Source organism: Toxotes jaculatrix, chromosome 2 (assembly GCF_017976425.1).
Source record: "Toxotes jaculatrix isolate fToxJac2 chromosome 2, fToxJac2.pri, whole genome shotgun sequence".
Classification (NCBI taxonomy): domain Eukaryota; kingdom Metazoa; phylum Chordata; class Actinopteri; family Toxotidae; genus Toxotes; species Toxotes jaculatrix.
This window is the reverse complement of record NC_054395.1, coordinates 5,564,889-5,585,784: the sequence shown is the minus strand read 5'-3', so window position 1 is coordinate 5,585,784 and position 20,896 is coordinate 5,564,889. Positions and strand designations below refer to the sequence as shown.

Genomic DNA, 20,896 nt, shown 5'->3' with positions numbered 1-20,896 from the left:
TTTAAGTGTGAACGAGCTGTGCAGAGAAGTTTGATTTGACAGAGCAGAAGATCGTTACACTTGTGTTGCCCTTATTGCGCCTAACTGGCAAACAAAGAAATCAACAAGCCGTGGTGGTTCACGCTCACCCCACCCCATGATTCCGTCTATGCACAGGTGGATGCAGTCATTTGTAACCACAGAGTACACGCCCATAGTGACACACCCACCACCACAATGAAGTGTATACCCATGAATATGGAGGAAACTTACATGGTGGCTCCTACAGCCCTTATTGTTTGGACTTTTCAGCCGAACACCACAGTGTAGCACAAAATCAGCTGCACATTTCAGGAAACCTCGCCTGAATAACTGCTAACAATTAATCAAACCTGTGTTTTATCCTGTGAAGGTTTCACTGAGTGTGATGTGAAAGACACAAGGGAAACTCACGCGTTACAGAAAGAAACCAAGTATGATTGAATGTGTCTGAGACTGATGATGTAGGATGTGTGATGCTGTGGATGAGCTCTGATCCTGAATACAACTCTGTCCTTTCCCATGACACACACATACACCCACACATGCACTTTCCTTTGATACACACTCACACACTCATTGGCTCTCTGCAGGAGGCTTTGCTCACATGACCACCCTGATGCTGCTCTAGCTGACCGAACTAGAGGGCCAGATAAATTAATGTGGGAAAAAGGACCAACACACACTCCTGTTCCTAAGAGAAACAAAATGCCGCAAAATACCAAAGCTGACAGGCTGTACAAAATCTGCAGCCTTTATCTGACGTGGAGACAGTACATCAATACTGACGCGAACTAATAATAATGGATTTGGATTTTAAAATACGTGCAAAACATGCAAACATATTTTTCAGTCCAAATCTGAATCATACCATAATGTCTGGGATCCATAATAATCTGGGATCCAAATGTTGCCAGTAAAGGTGCCAGGAGCGACGCCTCAATCGGTGCTGGGTCGGGGATCATAAAGGACGTTAAAGCCAAACACTGGAGGGCTGCAGAGAAGTGGCATTTACACTGATGAAAGCACAGTGACAGAAGTTCCCTTTTTTTTTTCTTACTGACTGCGAGAGAGAGGATTTTATCTGCACTGCATCACCTTCATCACCTCATCACCATCAGGTGAGAGATTAAAAATGTTGAATGCGTTTCATAAACCTCCAGAGAGACTGGAGGGAAATAACCTCAGGGTTGGCTGTTAGATCCCCAGCTCCTCCTGTCCCAACGTCTGTGTTCCAACCTAGACGACCATATCCATAGGTCATTTGTCCCCACCCTCAGATATGACCATACCTTCGTCGTCATGGTAACAAGAATCAACATGTAGTTAAGGCTGTGAAACAGTCATGGATAAACAAACAAGTGGTCTCCTGTATCAAAGTCCACATGTTTTGTTGACCCGTCCATCCACCACAATCTCCTCCTAACGTGGACTCCTCGTGTCTCTTTTTAGGCTACGTTGTTTCCTACATCACCTGGCTTCCTCCTCTGCTCCCGTCATAATTACTATGGCCACTAGAGTGATGTCCAAGTGTTGTGTCACTGAAAAAGACAGGTTCCAAGGTGTTTGCATCAGCTCTCACTCAGATATCACACTTGTACACACGAATGAATCCGAATCTTATTTTCATGGAAAATGCCACTAAGCCAGTAGTTGTTTAAATATGCAATTTACTACTGCTTTGCGTTATCATCTGTTTAAAATTTAAGCTGGTATCCTTTGAATTTGCTAAATGTAGATTTTTATTTGGTTTTTAACATCTTCCAACTGAGTGTTAGTCAGCGTTTTTATTGTTAGAAAATTGAGTGAGTCCTGGTGAAAACTGGAGCAGTTTGTGTTTCCTTAATTGTGTGTCTCTGCTGCAGGTCTGTTGCCATGAAGTGTAGCCGCATGCACTTTGATCTACACCACGGTGTAACTCTGGATTTCTACCAGCAGGTGGCACCAAAGTCAGGAATTACCCAAATCCTGCAAACTTAAAAAATAACTCTCGAAGAAAAGTTAGTCTAATTGTTTTTATGTTCATTTAGACAATGAAATTGTTTCAGAAGCTACCCCTCAGTGCAGAATAAGTCATAGTTCACACTCAGGATAAAGGACACAGTGTCTGTCTTGTCACTGTGTGATTGATAAAACTGATCAATGAGTCAACATCCTGAAGATTTAGTGAATTCATCTCACTGTGACGTGAAGAGACAGAGGGTTTGGCAGCTCTTCTGTCTCAGTACGTCTAGAGACACACATCTCTCAAGCACTGGTTTGTTTTCTTTGGCTTTGCTGCTGCTCTCACTCCAGATATGGACACAAACTGTGGGAGACTGTGTCCCCGACTGACAGACAGGAGCAGAGGATGTTATGTAACATATTCAGACTGTACCACTGCACATGAGCAGAACATGTATTGGCTGCTCGTGTAAATGGTCACATTGGCCTTTAGTTCAACTGGCCTGCTGTCTGGTCAGCAACGAAGGATTGAAGGCAACACAAACCGCTCCAGTTTTCACCAAGACTTGTTTTTCTAACAATAAAAACGTTCTGCACCACAATCAGCTGAAAGATGTTAAAACCACATAAAAATCTACATTTAGTAAATTCAAAGAATACCACCTTCAAATGACACAAGTAATCATGCATCTGAGTCACAGTTACAGTTTAAAATAAACTCCAAATCTAAATGGTTATTGGCTTAGTGGCATCTGAAGGTCTTTCCAAACCACCTGATTATTTCTCAAGTGCTTTCTGTGTTTGTACAGTATTTGTCCCAGCATTGTTTTGTTTTTTTAATGCAATATGTAGTTTTTCCCTACACCTCAATGATGCCACGCTGTAGACATTTTGGGATCATATTATTTATGTATTTACTGTCATATCTCATTTTCTTTAGCCCCTTGCTGCTGGTATCAGTGGTGATTAAAACTGTTTCCTGTGGTGAGAGTTTTGTTTTAACCCGTTCTCAGTCATGTGGCGCCCTCTGTGATCCTAAAACTAACATTTCTATTTGCTGTGTAAAACCTTTGAAACCTGAAATTTGTTATAGTGCTGCAGTTTATTTACATTACATTCTCTACAAATCATAATCTTTGCCCCATTTTTCTTTTGCATATTTAGCTGAGTGTTTATCATTAATGTTTATCACTGTATTAGTAGAAAAGACGCTCTTATTGTGAAGTGTCTGTCCCGGAAGCTGAGAAACCGGAAGTGTTGTCGCTTGAGTCAGTAACGCAGTGTGGACCAGTTATCGTGTGTTAGTACTGCTAAGGATTAAGTTTGCAGCCCTGGGTGAATGAGTTTACACTGGGTAGCACTTAAACTCTCAGGCTGTGTAGCCTCACTAACTAGTTGTCTTCTCATCGATCCCCGTAGCGGGTCTTTCTTTGTACGAGACGACGTTTGATACTCCCGCTCATGGTCCGTGAGCCATGGAGGGTCCGTCGTCTCGTTTGTCTGCCGGCCGTGATGGACCGCCGTGGCTGGCGGGCAGGAGAGACTCCGACGGGGATGCAGAGTCTGACCCTGCCCGAGACACGAGAACACACTTCAGCGTGTGTCGCTTCATTATGGAGACAGGTGTGTGTGTACAGCTCCTCTCCTCAGGACACACAGTGGACCCATTTCAGTTAGGAAGAAATTCAGAGTTATGCACGATGAAAAGCATTTCAGTTATTTACACTTTGACTTATTATCTCATCATTTTGTCTTAGTAAATTCAACGCTGGACTAATTCATTTTGACCTAACAGGTCAAATGGACTTAGTGTCATCATGTCCAATTTTTACAGCCTCTTTTTTTTCATGTCCAGCTGGAAGCAGATTTATGTTGCACAGCTAGAAACTTCCTGTCATGTTCCCTTTGAGTTGTATAGAGACATGTGTCAGTTTAATGTGTTCTTGCTTTTCTTAATCGTTTAGTTCTAATAAATTCACCTCACATCTGATCCACCAAGAAGCTCTTTCTCAGCTTTCAGCTTCTGTCTCTACACTGTTGATTGTTTACCTCTCTGTGTGTTGGTCTGTAAATAGATCCACAGTATGTGCATATGTGTGAATGAATCTATCAAAGATAGATAATGAAGCATTCAGTTGGGTTTTGAGTGCAGCCTCAGTTAAAGAGTTGGCTTCTGCTCCCTCCTTCGTCGCCCAGGAGTGAAGCTGGGTATGCGCTCGGTGCCCGTGGCTACAGCGTGCGTGTTGTACCACCGCTTCTTTGAACGTGTCAGCCTGCGTGCGTATGAACCCTACCTGGTGGCCATGAGCTGCGTGTACCTGGCCGGCAAAGTGGAGGAGCAGCACATCAGGACCCGTGACATCATCAACGTAAGCCACAGGTAATATGTTCGGTGTACTACCTGCAGCATACACTGCTGAGAGTGAAATACTTCAGCACACTGAACTTTATGTCTTTCAAGTCCAGTGAGACAGATGACAGAGGCAGGTCTCTCACATTCAAACCCACTTTTAGATACTGAGCGTTGCTTGAGAACGAACAGTTTCTGTTCTGACTTTCTGAAAATTAATTAAAACAATAAAATCATTTAATTTCATCGCACAGTAATTTTCTGAACACAGTTGTGAAAAAGTTGTAGCTTGATTCATTCTTAATGTACAAGTGTCATCGAATAAATCACTGCAATGCATATAATTAGGTTAGAAACATAAATATCATTATGAATATGTTGGTTATACAGAGGCAGGCAAGTATTCAGACACTTCAGGTCTCCACAGATGGAGGTTTCTATGGGGTCTGGGCCACTCAAGGACAAAGACTTGTCCTGAAGCCACTCCAGTGTTGTCTTGGCTGTATGCTTGGGGTCATTGTTGTGCTAAGAGGTGAACCAGTCTCAAGTCGCGTGGGCTCTGGAGCTGCTTTTTCTGTAAGGATCTCTCTGTATTTGGCTGCATTCATCCTTCTCTCACTTCTGACCAGTCTCTCTGTCCCTGCTGCTGAGAAGCCCCCCACCTTCGATGACTGTCCTTCCTGCAGGTTCTCTCATCTCTGCAGAGGACTTCTTAAGCTCTGTTAGGGTGACGACCTTAATAAGAATCTTTGTGCTTTGTCAATTATTGAGGACACTGTGCTCCTGGAACACTCACAGCTGTTGAAATGGTTTTATGCCCCTGCACAGTTTCCTCACAGAGGTCAGGGTTCCTTAGATTTCATGGCTTGGTTTTTGTCATGAGAGACAGTGTGGATTCAACTGAGTTTACCACAGGTGGACTCCATTCATGTGGAGTGACACAGCAAAGGTCCTGGATACTTATGCAGATGATATATTTATTTATGTTTCTGATTTTCAGTGAATTTACAAAAAAAAAATCTAAAAACATGTTTTCACTTTGTCATCCTGTGTGTTTAGAATGTTTTTATGACCTGAAAGTGAATTTAAATGCAGTTCACTGTAACTGAAGTGGCTCAGATGACTCAGAATGATGAAGAACGTGTTTTACTGCAGGACATTTTGAAAAGAGTTTTTGCTCATCGCTCTTTGTTTGCCGTGCTGCGTATCTTCAGAGTGGTCACCCTGAATGCTCTCCGCCTCCGCCTCCCCTCCCACTTCCTGTCTCTCCTTCCATTCCTCCCTTGCAGGTATTTCAACAGTGGCAGCGCTCCTCTAGAATGTGACAAGGAGTTCTGGGACCTGAGGGACAGCGTGGTGCAGTGTGAACTCCTCATCCTCCGACAGCTCGACTTCCACGTCTCCTTTGAACACCCTCACAAGGTAGGTGTGTGCATGTATGTGTCTGTGCACATGTGCGTATTCCTGTCCCCCCTGTTTAGCGTTGAGCCTCCTTGTCTGTCTCTGTTACTGTTTGATGTTGTCACGGTTGTCCCAGTGTGTTTGTGTACAGTCCCTGTAGAATCTTGATGGAAGAGGTATTTTCAAATATCAGCTGGAAGTCCTGTATCACCCTCCCTGATCTGATCTCCTTTAGCTTCTCTCATTTCTTTTGTTTACTCGACCCTATCAGAAATTGTATGTAGTTCAAGTGAGAGAAAAATCCATCAAAATGAACTTTTCCTTACCTGTGACTGGCTGATCTTAACTTACTGCCTAAGCTAAAACAAACATGTAGGATGCATAATGCACAGGATTAAAGGATTTTCTCTCTCTCCAGTATTTACTCCACTACCTGCTGTCTGTGAAGTCGTTGGTGAACCGCCACGCTTGGTCTCGAACCCCTGTCGCTGAGACTTCCTGGGCGTTGCTTAGAGACTGTTACCATGGAGCCATGTGCATCCGCCACACACCCCAACACATCGCCATAGCAACACTGTACCTGGCCTTAAACAGCTACGGAGTGGAGCTACCTGTCGGGGAGAAAAAGTGGTGGCAGGTGTGTGTTTGCTGTAAAGTGTTATATATATAGCAGTGTGACTCCATTAACATAGGACATTTTGTTTAATAGTCTCATAAATGTTGTGTATTATCTGTATAAACTGTATAATCAAACTTTGAAGCTGATGCCGGTGTGGAGTGGCTGAAGAGAGCGGCCTCTGCCCTCTGTGTTCTTCCTTTTGTCACTGTAAACAGTGGAGAAGGCAGCAGCAACTGCTCACTGTCTGAAACCAAACAAGCGAAGACATCTTGGTTTCTTCTGATGCTGCGAGTGACTCTAGACTTGTTTTGTCTCAAGGTTGCCAATATTATTATTGCCAAGTAGCTTTTTTCAGTAAAACATATGTGCCTCATGAAATTATCCTTATTTCCTCAGTGGTAGTTGGTAGTAGATTGATAGTGTCTTTCGCAGCTCATTGTTTTGGTTGTACAGCTCAGTCTCACTGCTGTCCTCAGTGTGGTGTCCGGCAGCAGCAGCAGCAGCAGGCAGCTGTTCTCAGCAAAAAGCTCTGATAAAGCCACTGCACACAACCTGCTGAACTGAATGCTAATAAGCTGAAACCAGAACTCCCATATTCTCAGTCAGAATTCCCCTGGCATTTGATTACACTACACTGATGAATAATATTCCAGCCTTTCTCAGCAGCATGTCGTGTGGCTCGCGTCACATGTTTAGATGAGGATGTCAGTTTTTTTGAAAGCGTAAATCATTGTATGTGTGATATTTGTTTTTTAATGACTCTGTAGCAGCTTTTCGACAGAGAACAGGGATTAGTTACAAAACTGGAAAAATGACTGCATAGGAGAGTTTTGCTGAGTTTTTATGGATACAGATGCAACCAAGTTATTATAATTTAAGTACCCATGCTGCAACGCTTGTAAATTATAATGGGAGTTGTAGTTTTTTTCCTGTTCTCACAAACTAATCGTTTGCTTTCACACAAAATGACAAATGTTTCAGTTTCTCATAGCAGCTGCTGTAGTAGATGTTGATTTGTCTTATATGGAATACAGAGAGCAAGGAACACTTCATTATTTTTAGATTTTTAGATTTTTCTCATTTACCCTACTGGTACCAATGCAGATAGTTTAGATTTTATTTACCCAGAGTTTCATGCATAGACATCTGTCTCTGTATCATTTACAATAACACATTAATAGTGTGTCTTTCACTGTCTATAGGAAGATTGTGCCATTGTTGGAGTCACATTTAGTGGAATTTAAAGCATGTGTATAATTCAAATTGGTTCATAAGGGAATTTTTTATGGTATTACAGACACAGACAGTAGTTGTAGCTTTGTACAGATGTTCCCTGGGTTTTAAGTGCGTGCCACCAGCAGATCTACAGCCCTGTATCCTCCTGCACTTTAACCAAAGTTAACCTGACCATCCAGCTCCAGCCAGTCTTCAAAGCAGAAGTGCCTCTAGTAAGTGTCAGGTATTATTTGAACGGCGGTGCCAGTTACAGTTTTCCATTGTCAAACAATTTTACAAATGAGGTCTCTTTTGTTACAGCTTTGATTTCATAAGTCACTATATCCAAAAGCACAAGGAAAAAAGTCCGGATTTGTTACGGCTTTCTGCTTCAGTCCTCAAGGCAATAAAATGTAGGTCGTTTGAAATGGTGTGTGGACCTTTGATGTCCACTGTTTATTGAGGCCAGGTGTGGAGCTGAAGTCTGTGTGTGTGTGTCTGTGTGTGTGTAGGTGCTGTGCGAGGACGTGACCAAAGCAGACATCGACGCTGTGATCTCGGACCTTCTTCAGCTCTACGACATGGAGGCCAAGTGTATCTGAGGGACACACCTGCAAGACCTGTACATAAGACACACACAAGGGTTGTTTTATCTCTGTTTGTGTGTGCACACACAGCACGAGTATGCGTGCCTTTGCACGTGTTATTCTCTGCACGTAAGTGTTGGGGTTCAGGTGGGTTTGTGCACATCATACCCCTGTGTGTGTGTATGTGTGTGAGAGAGTGAGTGAGTGAATGAGAAGAACACTTTGTGTTGCCCCAGTTAGTCTGTGAGCTGTGACAGAAAACACACCTGCACTACCATTTCCTGCCACCTTGGGGAGACATTTCTTGCTTTCTGGTCTCTGATCTCTCAGCCTTGCAGAATACTGATGTGACTCTGGAATATATCACCAGCACCAGCTTTCTCTGAAACACCTCGGCCCTCAGCGGCTGTAGTCGCCTCACATGCCACTCATAACATGTTTAAACTACAGATCCCACCGTATGGATTTGACTGGATAATCTGAAGTTCATCGCCCAGTTGCTATAAATAATTCACCAATAATTCCAACAAATCAATAAAAATGCATGGGAACAGTGACATCAGTGAGATATCTATTATTAAATGGCATTATCCTAACACATTTGCTCATTTGGATAAATAATAAATATGTAGCTGAGGTTAAGTTTTGAATGCCTGACTAGCATCCAGCTCACTGTGGTGCATTCAGCTACACAATAAACAAGGAAAATTGGACTTTCTGTACTGGATACCAGTACATGTCCTTCATTTTTCAGATGCGTATTGGAACTCATCTTGACATTGCATATGAAAGCGCATTGAAATGTGAATGCATTAATTGGCTTAATGACCTCTTCATCATAAGTGTCATACATCATGATCGTAGTGGAATATTTGGCAGATAAAGTGCCTCTTGGTTTATTATTATGTTTTTATTTCATTTTTTGAGTGTTGTTGCAGTGCTGACATTTCCAGAGATCTTTTCATGAATTTGTTAAAAGACAGTTTGTACTTTTTTGGCAGAAGACCAAGCAGGTGAGAACTATGTGGGGGACGTGGTTTACTGTATGATTTAGACCAGGGGTCTTCAACGTTTTTCAGGCCAAGGACCCTGAAACTGATGGAGAGATGGAGCACCCCACCGCCCCGCTAATATGTTCATGTTAATTCATGTTAACGTGTTTTTAAAGACATTTAAATTTGTGGGAAAAAATGAGGGAAAAAGATAAAAAATTCTAATCTGGTCTAATCAACCAAAAATTTCACAACCCCCCCTGCAGTACCTCCATGGACCCCCTGCTGAAGACGTCTGATTTAGACTAATGTTTCTGCTGTTAAAGTGACATGGTTAAAACCAACAATGAATTGTGAATAACACTAACAAATATTGACTGTGTATCTATGGTCTGACATAGAGCTTCATCATCCAGAAACTATAAAAAAAAAAAAAAATACAAATCAATGAGAGACACTGGGTGACATGTGCACTCACAAAATGTGGATTAGTCCGCTGCTGAAAATAGTCCCCAACTGTTTCATCCTGTTTCAGTGATGTTTGTAAAAAAAAAAAAAAAAAAAAACTGCAGCGGTCAGCTGTTTTAGGACACTATTTAACCTTTTTTGAAAAGTGAAACAGTATATTTGTGATTTTTTTCTACTTAGATTTACATTGTCAGTAGGAACCAATGGACTGGGGGCTGAGCTAAGAGAAGACATTATAAAGGCTGAGTGGTAAATGAGATCCTGTATCGAGTTACATAAGATCAATCCAAACTTCCCAGACCAGACATTAACTGCAAAGAGCGTAGAGGGGCGCTATGTGATCGTTGATGAGAATGTCCTGTTTCTTGTATTGATGACTATGATCTTCTGTTGTAAGTTATTTTTACATGATACATTTTCTATTGATGAAAAGGATGGTTTGTTTCTGTTACCTTCATGCCGAACTACTGACTGCTGAGTTAGAACGCTCCAGTAAAACCATTCACCAGGGGTCTTTCAGATTAAGTGTGCGTGTGTGTGTACGTGTGTGTGTGTACGTGTGTGTGTGTGTATGGAACATTTGCAATTAAGGGAAAACCCAAGGACTTAGAAAGATGTGAGGATCTTTCCTCTGACTTGCTGAAAAATAATCCCACAGAGGATCCTTCAGTTCAAGAACTCTCTGTTCTAAAGTACATATGGACACGTTGCATACCATTATCAGATTTTTAAAAATGGATTCATTTAGTATATTTGTTAATGCAATATGTTGTATATGTACATACACATGTATATACATGTTTTTTCTCTTCTGTTTCAATCAATTTGTATAAGTCTAATATAAAACTAAATACAGTGGTCCAAACACACGTTTCTGGTTGTGGTCTTTAACTGAGACTTATTTCCACCAAGAAAACTATAGCATCTCTTCAGCCTTATCCCTTCAGACTGAGGTTCAACTGTAGACAAACTCATCATTAGCCCCATCTGTGAATACACCAGCGTGAATCAGTGTGGCAGCCCAGGGCTGAAAGCCCAGGTAGCCCAGAGGTAGCCCTGGCTCTGTAATGTGATTGGCCTAAGTGGAGTGTAAAAACAGAGCAAGTGTTCGGGTGACTTGAGGACACCCTGTCCTGATTTTTTTTTTTAAATAGTGAGAATGTTTTGGGGGAGTGTAAAGAAACAAAGTTGTAACACTGCCAGCTGTATGAGTTGTGAAAACTCAGCCATCACTGCTGCTTATCATCAAAAAAATGTTTGACTTTGTAACATCTGTCTGCTGAGATCTGGTGGATACTGTGAAAGGATGCTTTAATTCCCTTCTCTTTACTGTATACAGCTTCTCAGGCTTGATATTTTTAGAATAGCTTTTTTTTGTATTTATCTCGTAAAATCAGGTCTGCCTGTTTCAAGCGTGTGTGTGTGTGTATTTGTGTGTCCAGGATAAAGGAGTCATAGTCACATGATCAACACTGACACATTGAGTCTCTCTTTCTGTCTTTTCCTTTCTGCCGTCCTGCTCTCCTCATGCATTCTGCCTCTCTTCATGGGACAACTTAAGAGACACTGCGTGCATCCCAATAGTGTCACGTGTTGTACAATATTCCTCTTCTTGACACATTCTCTCCCTTCTCATCTGTCACTCTCCTCCTCCGATGTTTTTTTTTCCTCCCTCATGTAGCTGCTGGGGAAAAATCTGGCTGTCTTTCTCTGAGCTGCTCTTCATTTGCTCCATTCCTGTCATCATCTCTCCATTCCTGTCATCATCTTCTCCATCCATCTCCGTCTCCCTCTCTCTCTTTCTCTCCCCTTCCCCAATTCCTCATCTTCCCTCTTCTTACCTCCTCACCTTCTGTCCTCTTCCTGTCATCTTTTCTCTCTCCTCCTCTGTCTCCTCCCTTCTCCTTCCTCCTCCCTTTCTCTCCTCCTCCCTCTGTCTCCCTAATGTTATATTAATAATGGAGAGGGTGCGTGTTCAGCCAGACTCCATGAATTAACCATCAGATGAGAAGGAGTTCTGAGGGAAGGAGTAGGGAAAAAGAGACTGACATGGACGGATGAGAGGTGGAGGGGATCAGGATAGGGGAATGTAGGGGAAGGAGGGAGAGATGAGGAGGGGAAGAAGAAGGTGAAGAGGAAAAATGGCATGAGAGAGAGGAGCTTATCTTTGTATCAGACTTCAGCACTCTCCAGCCTGTTCTGATCTTCTCTCCTCTGCACTGTATGCGTCTGATCTGCTTACACATCACTTCAGCCTGTACTGTGGGCTTGAGGGGAAGTCAAAAGATCACACACACGACCATCTGTGTGTGTACGTCTCGGTGTACAATTGTGTTTACATCGAAATGACAGTTTGGCATGTTAATGTTGTATCAGGCCTGCAGTCCAGGGGCTGAGTGCCCTTGAACTGATAAAAGCTCTGTAGCCTTCAGCCTCAGACCTATTAGACATCAACCGAGCACTCATAAACACTCTAAATGCCTAATGCATAGACAATAGATTGAAGAGAGCAAGTAAGTGTGTGTGTGTGTGTGTGTGTGTGTGTGTGTGTGTGTGTGTGTGTGTGTGTGTGTGTGTGTGTGTGTGTGTGTGTGTGTGTGTGTGTGTGCGTGTGTGTGCGTGTGAGCTTTCTTAGTATTGAAGGGCGGAGCAAAAAGAGCAGTCTGCCTGATTCATCATACATGATGTAAACAGTGAGATGAAAAGATGGATGGATCAGCACACAGACAAAACCATCAAACCAACCTCCCAGGATGCACCTTTTCTGACCTGTTACATGAATACAAAGACTGACTGGTAGAGTTGATGTTGACAGTGTTAAAGCCCTAAAGATGTTAAATAAGTAAAAGTTAAAAAAAATTTATTTATTCAAAGTTTAAGACTCAACAAGACTTAGAGTATACAGCCATGCCAGCAGCAGTGCTTTGAGCTAAATACTAATGTCAGCATGCTAATATACTCATGTTTAATGTTCACCCTCTTAATTTAGAGCATTTGCATGCTGACATATAGCAGTGGGGGGTGACTGTCAGATGGTGGTGGTAGACATAAAGTTAAGAGATCAGAGTGGTAACAGTCCATCCTGAGGAAAATGAATATCTGCTTCAAATGTAATAACAATCCATCAAATAGCTGAGATATTTTACTCAAATTCATAAATATAAACCTCCCAAAGAAGAAAAGTCAGGAGATCATCCAAGTCAGTATAATTCACTGTGTGGAGATCGTCAGTGTCTTGTCAAAATTCTATGGAAATCCATCCAGTAGATCTTGACATACAGGATTTCAGTCTGTATCAGAGCAGTGGACTGACATTGCCATCCCCATGTCCCTACCCCCCTGTGTCTAAGAACTCAGTCTTGATTAAGCTAATCAGCCTCAGCGGTTTTTCAGTCCCAGAAAGTCAGTTTTCTGGGACTCAAACATGTTGGCTACCTCAAACCAGTAGGAAGTGTGTGTACTTACTTTAAACAGGTTAATAGATTTGAATCTAACCACACCCGGCAGTGATGTCATGGTGCACTGAAGCACTCTGGGGTACACTGCTACATCACTGCAGCAAAGTGAGGAAAAAAACAGCAGCTGTTAAATTACTCCTTAACATTAAAGCTGCAGTAAATAAGTGAAAGCATGTGGTATTTATCAGGAGTCTGGTTATAGTAGCATGAGAGACCTGCTCGGTCATTGCATCAAAATCAACTTTTGCTTTCTTCACATCTCCCAGCACAGCTCTCCACCCTGAGCACTGCAGCGATGGCTGCTTGAGTGAGTTCAATAGTGATGTAATTTAGGGTGTTGGTAGTAGGACTGGCACTGGGAAAAAAGCTTCACTCTCACTGGCTTCTTCAGAGAGAATATTCAGCACAGTGAGATCCACCTCCTCTTCCAGGTATCTTCAGATGAAAGGAGAGCAGCAGTCTTGCTGATGTCTAAATGAAGTTTGTACTTTACCTACGTTATATCCTCCATGTCCTACACACAGTCACCTGAAAAACAACCCCTTTACCTCAGGGGCAAACAGGTCTGTAGTTAAATATCTGCTGGGCTACATATATGTGTGGTGGGGAATACTTCCCTGGTCTAGGTAGAGCTGCTGAATGCAGCCTTGAGCCAGCCCCTCCCAACTCTTCCTAATGAGGGTCAGGCTGTATAAGACACCTGTGTGCTTTTGTCTGTCTCCCTGCCTCCTGCTCTGTCCCTGCTGTGGCTGTCCAGGTGCTGTATCCCATGTGAAGGCTTTTGGTGCCAGTATTTGACATCCTGTGGTGAGTTGGTGGGGGGCAAGGTGGTGCAGTGGTAAGCACTGTCGCCTCGCAGCAAGAGGATTCCAGGGTTTCTTCTGTACGGAGTTTGCATGTTCTCCCTGTGCCTGCGTGAGTTTTCTCCAGGTACTCTGGCTTCTTCCCACAAGCCCAAAAAAACATGCACATTAGGTTAATTGGCTACTCTAAATTGCCCCTAGGTGTGTGCATGTGTGGTTGTCTAACTTTGTGTGTCAGCCCTGTGATTGGCTGGCAACCAGTCCAGGTTGTACCCTGCCTCTCGCCCATAGTCAGCTGGGACAGGCTTCAGCTCCCTGCAACCGGTTACAGATACTGATTAAGCGCTATAGAAAATGGATGGATGGATGGATGGTGAGTTGGCTTAGTGCCCCCTCCCTTTTCTTAGGTTCACCTGTGCTACTGCTGTTTTGCCCCCTCTTTTTAAGCATAGTTTTACATTTAGTTTGCCCCTGTTTGACCGTAGTTTAACCTTTGTTCATTTATTTAGCTTTATCCTTTATCCTTTATCCTTTATCCTTTATCCTTTATCCTTTGTCCTTTATCCTTTATCCTTTGTCCTTTATCCTTTATCCTTTGTCCTTTGTCCTTTATCCTTTATCCTTTACGTTTAGTTTTGGTCTGTAGATTTAGTTTGACTTTTTGTTCTTTAGTCATCTAATTTCTTTAATCTCTTTTGTTTGAATTTGTTAGGACCAACTGAGTTACATTGCATTTTGCTTTGTTGATTATTATGTTGATTATTATTATTGTCTTTTTAGTTATTGGGTTCCATTATATTTTTGCTTTGTTATAATTACTATAGTTTATTTGGTTTTGATTTAATTTTGTTTCAAGTTCTTTTTTTTCCCTAAGCAGAGTGCTGCCACTGTACTGCATGTGAGTTAACACACAGGGACTGCACCGTTTGCTGTGAGGTTGCCGTGAGTTTGGTTTTGCTGCACCAAGGGTGAGTAGTGGTAGCGCTATTTTTTTTTTTTTCAACTCACATCTCTGCCTTAGTAATGTACCTGTATGCCTTTTACTTCCTTTAACAAACTAGTATTTCAATTTAAGTATTTGTTAGGTATTTCCTGGGGTGCAAGTCCCTAGGTTGTTGGTCATTTCAGACCTCCCCTTGGTGTCCCTCTCCACATTCGCAATATGAAAGCATGAACCATATAAACAATCACAGGATCGTGTTTAATTTCAAGATATCTGCAACATGTGACATCGACTCATTAGAAAGAGAATTAATCTGATGGACATGCTTCAGGCCAATTAAACAAAACTGAAGTTCACTGAACTCAATGTCATGTTTATGAAATCAGCCCCGAGACGACTTTACTGACTTTTACTGTGTGATATGGTGCTTTATCATGCTGGAAGTAGCCACAGTAGTAGAATCTGATGTGTTGTTCATTCAGAAATGCTTTTCTATTCACCACAGATATAAAGAGTGGTCATCTGAGTTACCACAGCTTTTCTGCCAGCTCCAGTCAGTCTGACCATTCTCCTCTCACCTCTCTCATTAACAACAACTGCAACTCACTGGATGTTGTGGGCTCTAGTGGTGGTGGTTGTGTGTGTTGGGGAAGGGAGGGGTGAGGGGAAGGGTTTAAAGAAAGGTGTGTGTGACAGCAGATTGTGTTAGCCCAGTGTTAAATGCCAGTTAAGTGTTTTAAGCAGGCTCAGTGTCCCCTCATGCAGTGCAAGATATACACTGTATGACTTGGCCACTGATCAGGCAAAACTCCTATTCTTAGAAGATTTCACTTATTTCCATATCAGGTGTTTGAAAAGAGAGAGAGGACGTTTTTGTGTATATTTGTGGAAATAATAAAACAGATTAGTGCTCATCTACAAAGAAAGTATGTCTATTTTTTTTGTATGTGCCTCTGGGAGATGGTGTGGAACAGTAAAAGATAAGAGGAGGGAAAGATAAAATCAGCAACAAAGCTTTTCATCAAGATGTGTGTGTGTGTGTGCCTGCATGGACGGACAAGTCTGTGGTCCATCTCCCTGCAGTGTAGAGGATATCTATTAATAATTTCATCTGATTCATCTATAAATACATTTCTCCTCTTTCTCCTTACACTGGCTCGCTGCATAACAAGCTTTGACAGTAGCCAGTTGGGTATAGTCATGCGTGTGGATGGTGGGATGTTGTGGTGGAGGGCTGTGTGTGTGTGTGTGTGTGTGTGTGTTTGCAGGGGGCTCCATTGAACGTAGGACTCTTTGTTCTTCAGCACTAGGGTGTGCTAGCTTTCTAGCACAGCGAACAGCACCTCAGGTCTCTGTCCAGTCCCATGAGCTGTGGACCAGCCAAGTACTTCCCAAAGTGGGAACCCAATCCTCCAGTGCTCTTTTAGAGGGCTCCACTATGCCTCCACCCAGGCATAGGTTGTAGTAAATGCAATGTTTTTGCACTTTGCCTCTTAGAATTCACTCGTCAACCAAGCAGTGAGTCCATTAAGTTTGAGGTTTAGTCCTTGACAGTCTTTATCTCTTCAGTGGCTCTACATCACTCTACATACATGTTTTTTTTTTTAACATAAAAATAACGTAAAAATAAATGATAGTCTTGTTCAATACACTACATTTACAACCTTTAGTTGTGACCCCTTAAAAAAAGGGGCCTCTTTTCACATGTCAGATGTCATGTCATGAGTACCACCTGAACCAAAGAGACATATCCACCCTAAACTTCTCACGTGATTTTGTTGAAATAACTGTTTGAGTTCCAGAGAGGTCAGATAATCCAATATTTCACACAAAAAGCAAAACTTAAAGAAAAGTCTGAATGAATACAAATTTATGTAGCAGTTTTTTTCTCCATTAATCATCTCACAGCCTTTCAGATTTATGTCATGACCCTATGGAGAAGGCTGCACCCAGAGGCTGCAAACCACTGAACTAAGTTACCTGATTGTTTATAAAGTAATCAAAAGTACTGTAGCTCTAACTTCACCTGCTGTCACACATTAATGCATCAGCATTAACTCTACAATCATGTCATATATAATAACATATTAGTTACAGGGGCCATTATTCTGCATAATGAGTATTTTATCTTTTGATACTTTATGTACATTTTGCTAATAACAGTACTGTACTTTTGCTTAAATGAGGGACTTTTACTTATGTGTTTTTACGTTGTTGTGCACCATGTCACATTTTAATTACAGGTCTTCCTTGTACAGTCCTTTATTATGCACCTGCTTTACAGCTATGCAACTGTTATTTTGAGACTCATGCATTTTTTCTTTCATTCTATATTTAAATTCTAGTTTGAGGAACAATTTTTGAAAAAATCATCAAAATGTGAACAAGTTTTCTTTGCTTCACAATTTTTCCTCAGTGCTGTCAGGAAACTTTAAATCCTGTTTACTGTTCACTTTTTTTTTTTTAATTTTTTTTTTTTAAAATATAACTGTATTTCCATCTGCATATGATGTCAATCTTCTTTTCTTTTCACTTCCTTTCATTCTAAACAAAACAGAACTGAACTGCTCTCTCAGAGGAGGTCTTGCAGTGAATTTTGAATCATTCTCCTGCCCACACAGCCCTATTGGGGGTTTGAAGTGAATGTGTAGTTAATTAGAAAATATAATCTTTTCAGGCACATTACAGTATACTTCATGCATAAATTGTTAGTGTCACAAGTGCCGAGCAATACAGATATATTTTTTTTAATTATTTGTTCCATTAATTAATAGCACAGTTATGATTCAAAAGTGTATTTGTCTGTGTTTCCATAAAAAAAAAAGAAAGGTTTTCTAGAAGGTGTTCTATAATAGTTGCTGTTGTAGAGCGTTGTAATAATATATGATTGGTTGGTCTCACTTACTATGCTGAGCACATTAAAGATGAATAAACCTATTACAAATTTGTGACATGGGAGGTCGCGGCAAAAGCCTTAGACCGGGCTGAATATTTACCAAACAAGTCGCGTTAGGGATCATCTGCATGTTGGTGTTAGCATTTTTAAAAATATGGCTCTTAATATCAACTGATAATACGGTGTGTGTGGTGTCGTCATCACGCAGCCGAGTAGGTGGGGGGTGACGTATAGAGGAGCTCTCCATCACCCCTCCCTCGCCTGATTCTTCTCGCGGATGCTGCGACCGTGCTCCTGTGCGCGCGGGCTCTCACAGCGGCTCAACCCCTCCTCCTCCTCCTCCTCCTCCTCCAAAGATGTCGCATGAGCTTCTCCTCTCTCCGCGGCGTTTCTTTTCTTTTTTCCTTTTCTTTTTCTTCCAGTGCCCCTAACAGTTAACCGAATTCGGTCACATTAGCAGCTCTCATTGCCGCGAGCAGCCAGCCCTTTCGGCCAGGCGCACGGACTGCTCCCCTCCCCTCAACGGAGGTGTTTAAGCCCTCAACCCGGCGCATCCTCTCTCTCTCTCTCTCTCTCTCTCTCTCTCTCTCTCTCTCTCTAGCTCTCGCTCTCTGTCTCTCTCTCTCCTCAACCGCCGCAGAACTCCGCCGACCAACCGTCAGGTGACCGCGCGGAGCGGAATATTCATCAGCACCGTCGTCGTCTTTCATCCCTTCACTCCTTCGGACTCCAGGCAACCGGAGCTGCCGCAGCCCCGGTCCCCGTTGTATCTTCTCATCTGGTTTGGGACATTCTCCTCTTCACGCACACGCAGATTAACGGGGATTCTGCCTCCCCGCCCGCGCGCTGATGCTGATGTCCTTGAGCTCGGCCTGCACGGTGAGTCGGTGAGTTCGTGCGTGCCCGCGTGCGTGACTGTTATTTACCCCGGGCGCTCGAGCGCCGATTTTTATTAGGGAAGATGTGTTGCTCGCGCTGAGATTCATTAATAGCATGTAGGAGGGTTTTTAACGGACTTGCAGAATGTAAAACCTGGGCCTACTATGACATTTCTCATCACAGGCCTTACACTGCTATAATAATAGCCTATACAGTAGGGCATACCATATTACCATAGCAAACAGCGTTATGACATTATGAGGGAGTATGTGTGTATGCGTGTGCCCGCGTGTACGCGTGAATGTGCTTGTGCACGCGTGTGTAGAGCTAATGATACATATCCATCCATCCCTCCATCCATCCGTCCATCCATCCCTTCGTGTCCTGTGTCAGTTGATGAAGGGCTGCAATCCAACATTTTCACTGAGCAGCATGCGCTTTTCCTCCGCTTGCCTCTTGGTTTTCCTAGTATGTACCGGGCTATGGGCTATTGTGTATCAGTTGCGTTGTTTGTCGCACCTGCAGTGCTGAGCTGCGGGGGTGTCGGTTTGATCTGGTAATGATCTCTGGCCGGAGGGACCTTCACAACTCGCCCGCACAGGGTGGGTATTAGTTGGGCAGAGCGGCCCGGCGGTGGCCAGGCCGGTAACCTTGCGGAGGGACATAGGGTAGGCAAGTGGCGCACCATAGGCTACACTCACTCTCTCTGTCTTTGCATTTTTAGTTGGCCTACAGTGTAGTCTCTCAGCTTCAGTCAGAGCCTACTTTAGTTACCATATATGTGTTGAGGATGAGCAGAGGGATGAAGCTTAGGCACGTCTGAAGGTGACCAGGAAAGGTCGTTTTGTGTGGGAAACACTGTTGCATGGGGCCATTCCTGCACAGAAGTGCACCGTCTTGCTGCCAGTTGCCAGCTGAATTAAGTGTGTGTGTGTGTAGCTTTGGGTGGAGGTAGATAGCTGCTCATGTGGGAGGGACATGGGACATCGTGAGTGTGTCTCTGCACATGTGGTATATTTAAGAGAGACAGATTCAGATCAAAGTTGGCATCAGCCAGTATTAATTGGGACTTTTTTCCTTTCGTTCTTTCCAAACACCCCCACCCTCCACCCCATGCTCTGTCAAACTTTCACTATCATCATCCTCGTCAGCATCATCCGGTTGCTTTAATGTGCTCTACAGTAATGCAGATATCTGTGCCCTTTTGACGGCCCACCTTTAATGGCTTCAGCCACTGACTGTGTCGAATTCTAAGTTTGCTATTCCCACTGGGCATAACAGAAGTGTGTGACTGGCGCCGAGCCAGCGACGGCAGGCAGCAGCCCAGATACAAGGGCCCCGCCAGAGGTGACCCTTCGGTTGCCTGTTGGAAAGTAGGACTGCAGCTGCACAGGTGGACTGCAGGCTAGCCGCTGTAGGTGGGGAGGTGAAATACTGACAAGCACACACACAGACACACACAATGGCACAGAGCACTAATGTGAACACATTCACCTAGCATGACTATTATGTGGACAAATAGTACTGACAGAAACACATGAGTGCACACATGCTTGTGATGTCACATGTGCTCAGGATTGTGCATATGTAACCTGGGTTGCCCCATCCAGCACACAGACACAGACACACACACACACACACACAGAGTCACAAATCAGACACGGCCCTGCTGGCCTAGAATCAAATCCCGTGAGGACCTTCTTTCCGTTGTCTTCCCCAATCTGTACCCTCCTCAGCCTTCTCCCTGCTGCGATAAAGAGGAAATACCCGGGGGGGGGGGGGGGGGGGGGGGCGGGGGGGGACGAGTGGCCACTTTCTCTTAAGAAAAAGAAAAACAATCAAATTGCTCCGGCCCTCTGAGGGATGGTGCACGGAGAAGCAGGGCTAACATTCAGGATAAATGGGCAGGCCACTGAGGATTGTGGTGACCTTTTGTCTGACTCTTTTCATGTTCAAACACATTTTCAGCCAGGGCAGCCCCCCTCTCACTCGCTCTCTCTCTCTCTTGCTCTCTCATTTTGAAAGCACTGTGGTATATGACACATCTGTGTGTGTGTGTGTCATGACAGAGATCTTATAAGTGATGTCTCTGGGCTTGAGTGTTAGTGTCTTTGTGTGTTTACTGTACATTTGTGACGTTTGCATCCTGTGGCTAGAGTGGACTGTACTTGTGTGTGTGTGCATGTGAGAGTTAGAAAGGCGTAACAAATTGAGTAACAAAGTGTTTTGTTTTGTTTTTTATTTATGCAGTGGAGGCTCACATGTGCACACATATGTACACATGTGCACTGTACACATCAAAGCTCTGCAACAAACAGAAAGA

General features: G+C 43.1%; 1 protein-coding gene across 1 annotated transcript; it reads left to right on the top strand.

The window, feature by feature from the left end:
* The first annotated feature begins 1,872 nt into the window (after nucleotides 1-1,872).
* ccnq (cyclin Q) lies at nucleotides 1,873-9,716 on the top strand. The gene is made up of 6 exons (XM_041065619.1): nucleotides 1,873-1,883; nucleotides 3,268-3,585; nucleotides 4,159-4,342; nucleotides 5,602-5,734; nucleotides 6,132-6,350; nucleotides 8,060-9,716. The coding sequence occupies exons 2-6, from the start codon at nucleotides 3,438-3,440 to the stop codon at nucleotides 8,147-8,149; spliced, it is 774 nt and encodes a 257-aa protein (XP_040921553.1). The 5' UTR covers nucleotides 1,873-1,883; nucleotides 3,268-3,437; the 3' UTR covers nucleotides 8,150-9,716.
* The last annotated feature ends 11,180 nt before the right edge of the window (nucleotides 9,717-20,896 follow it).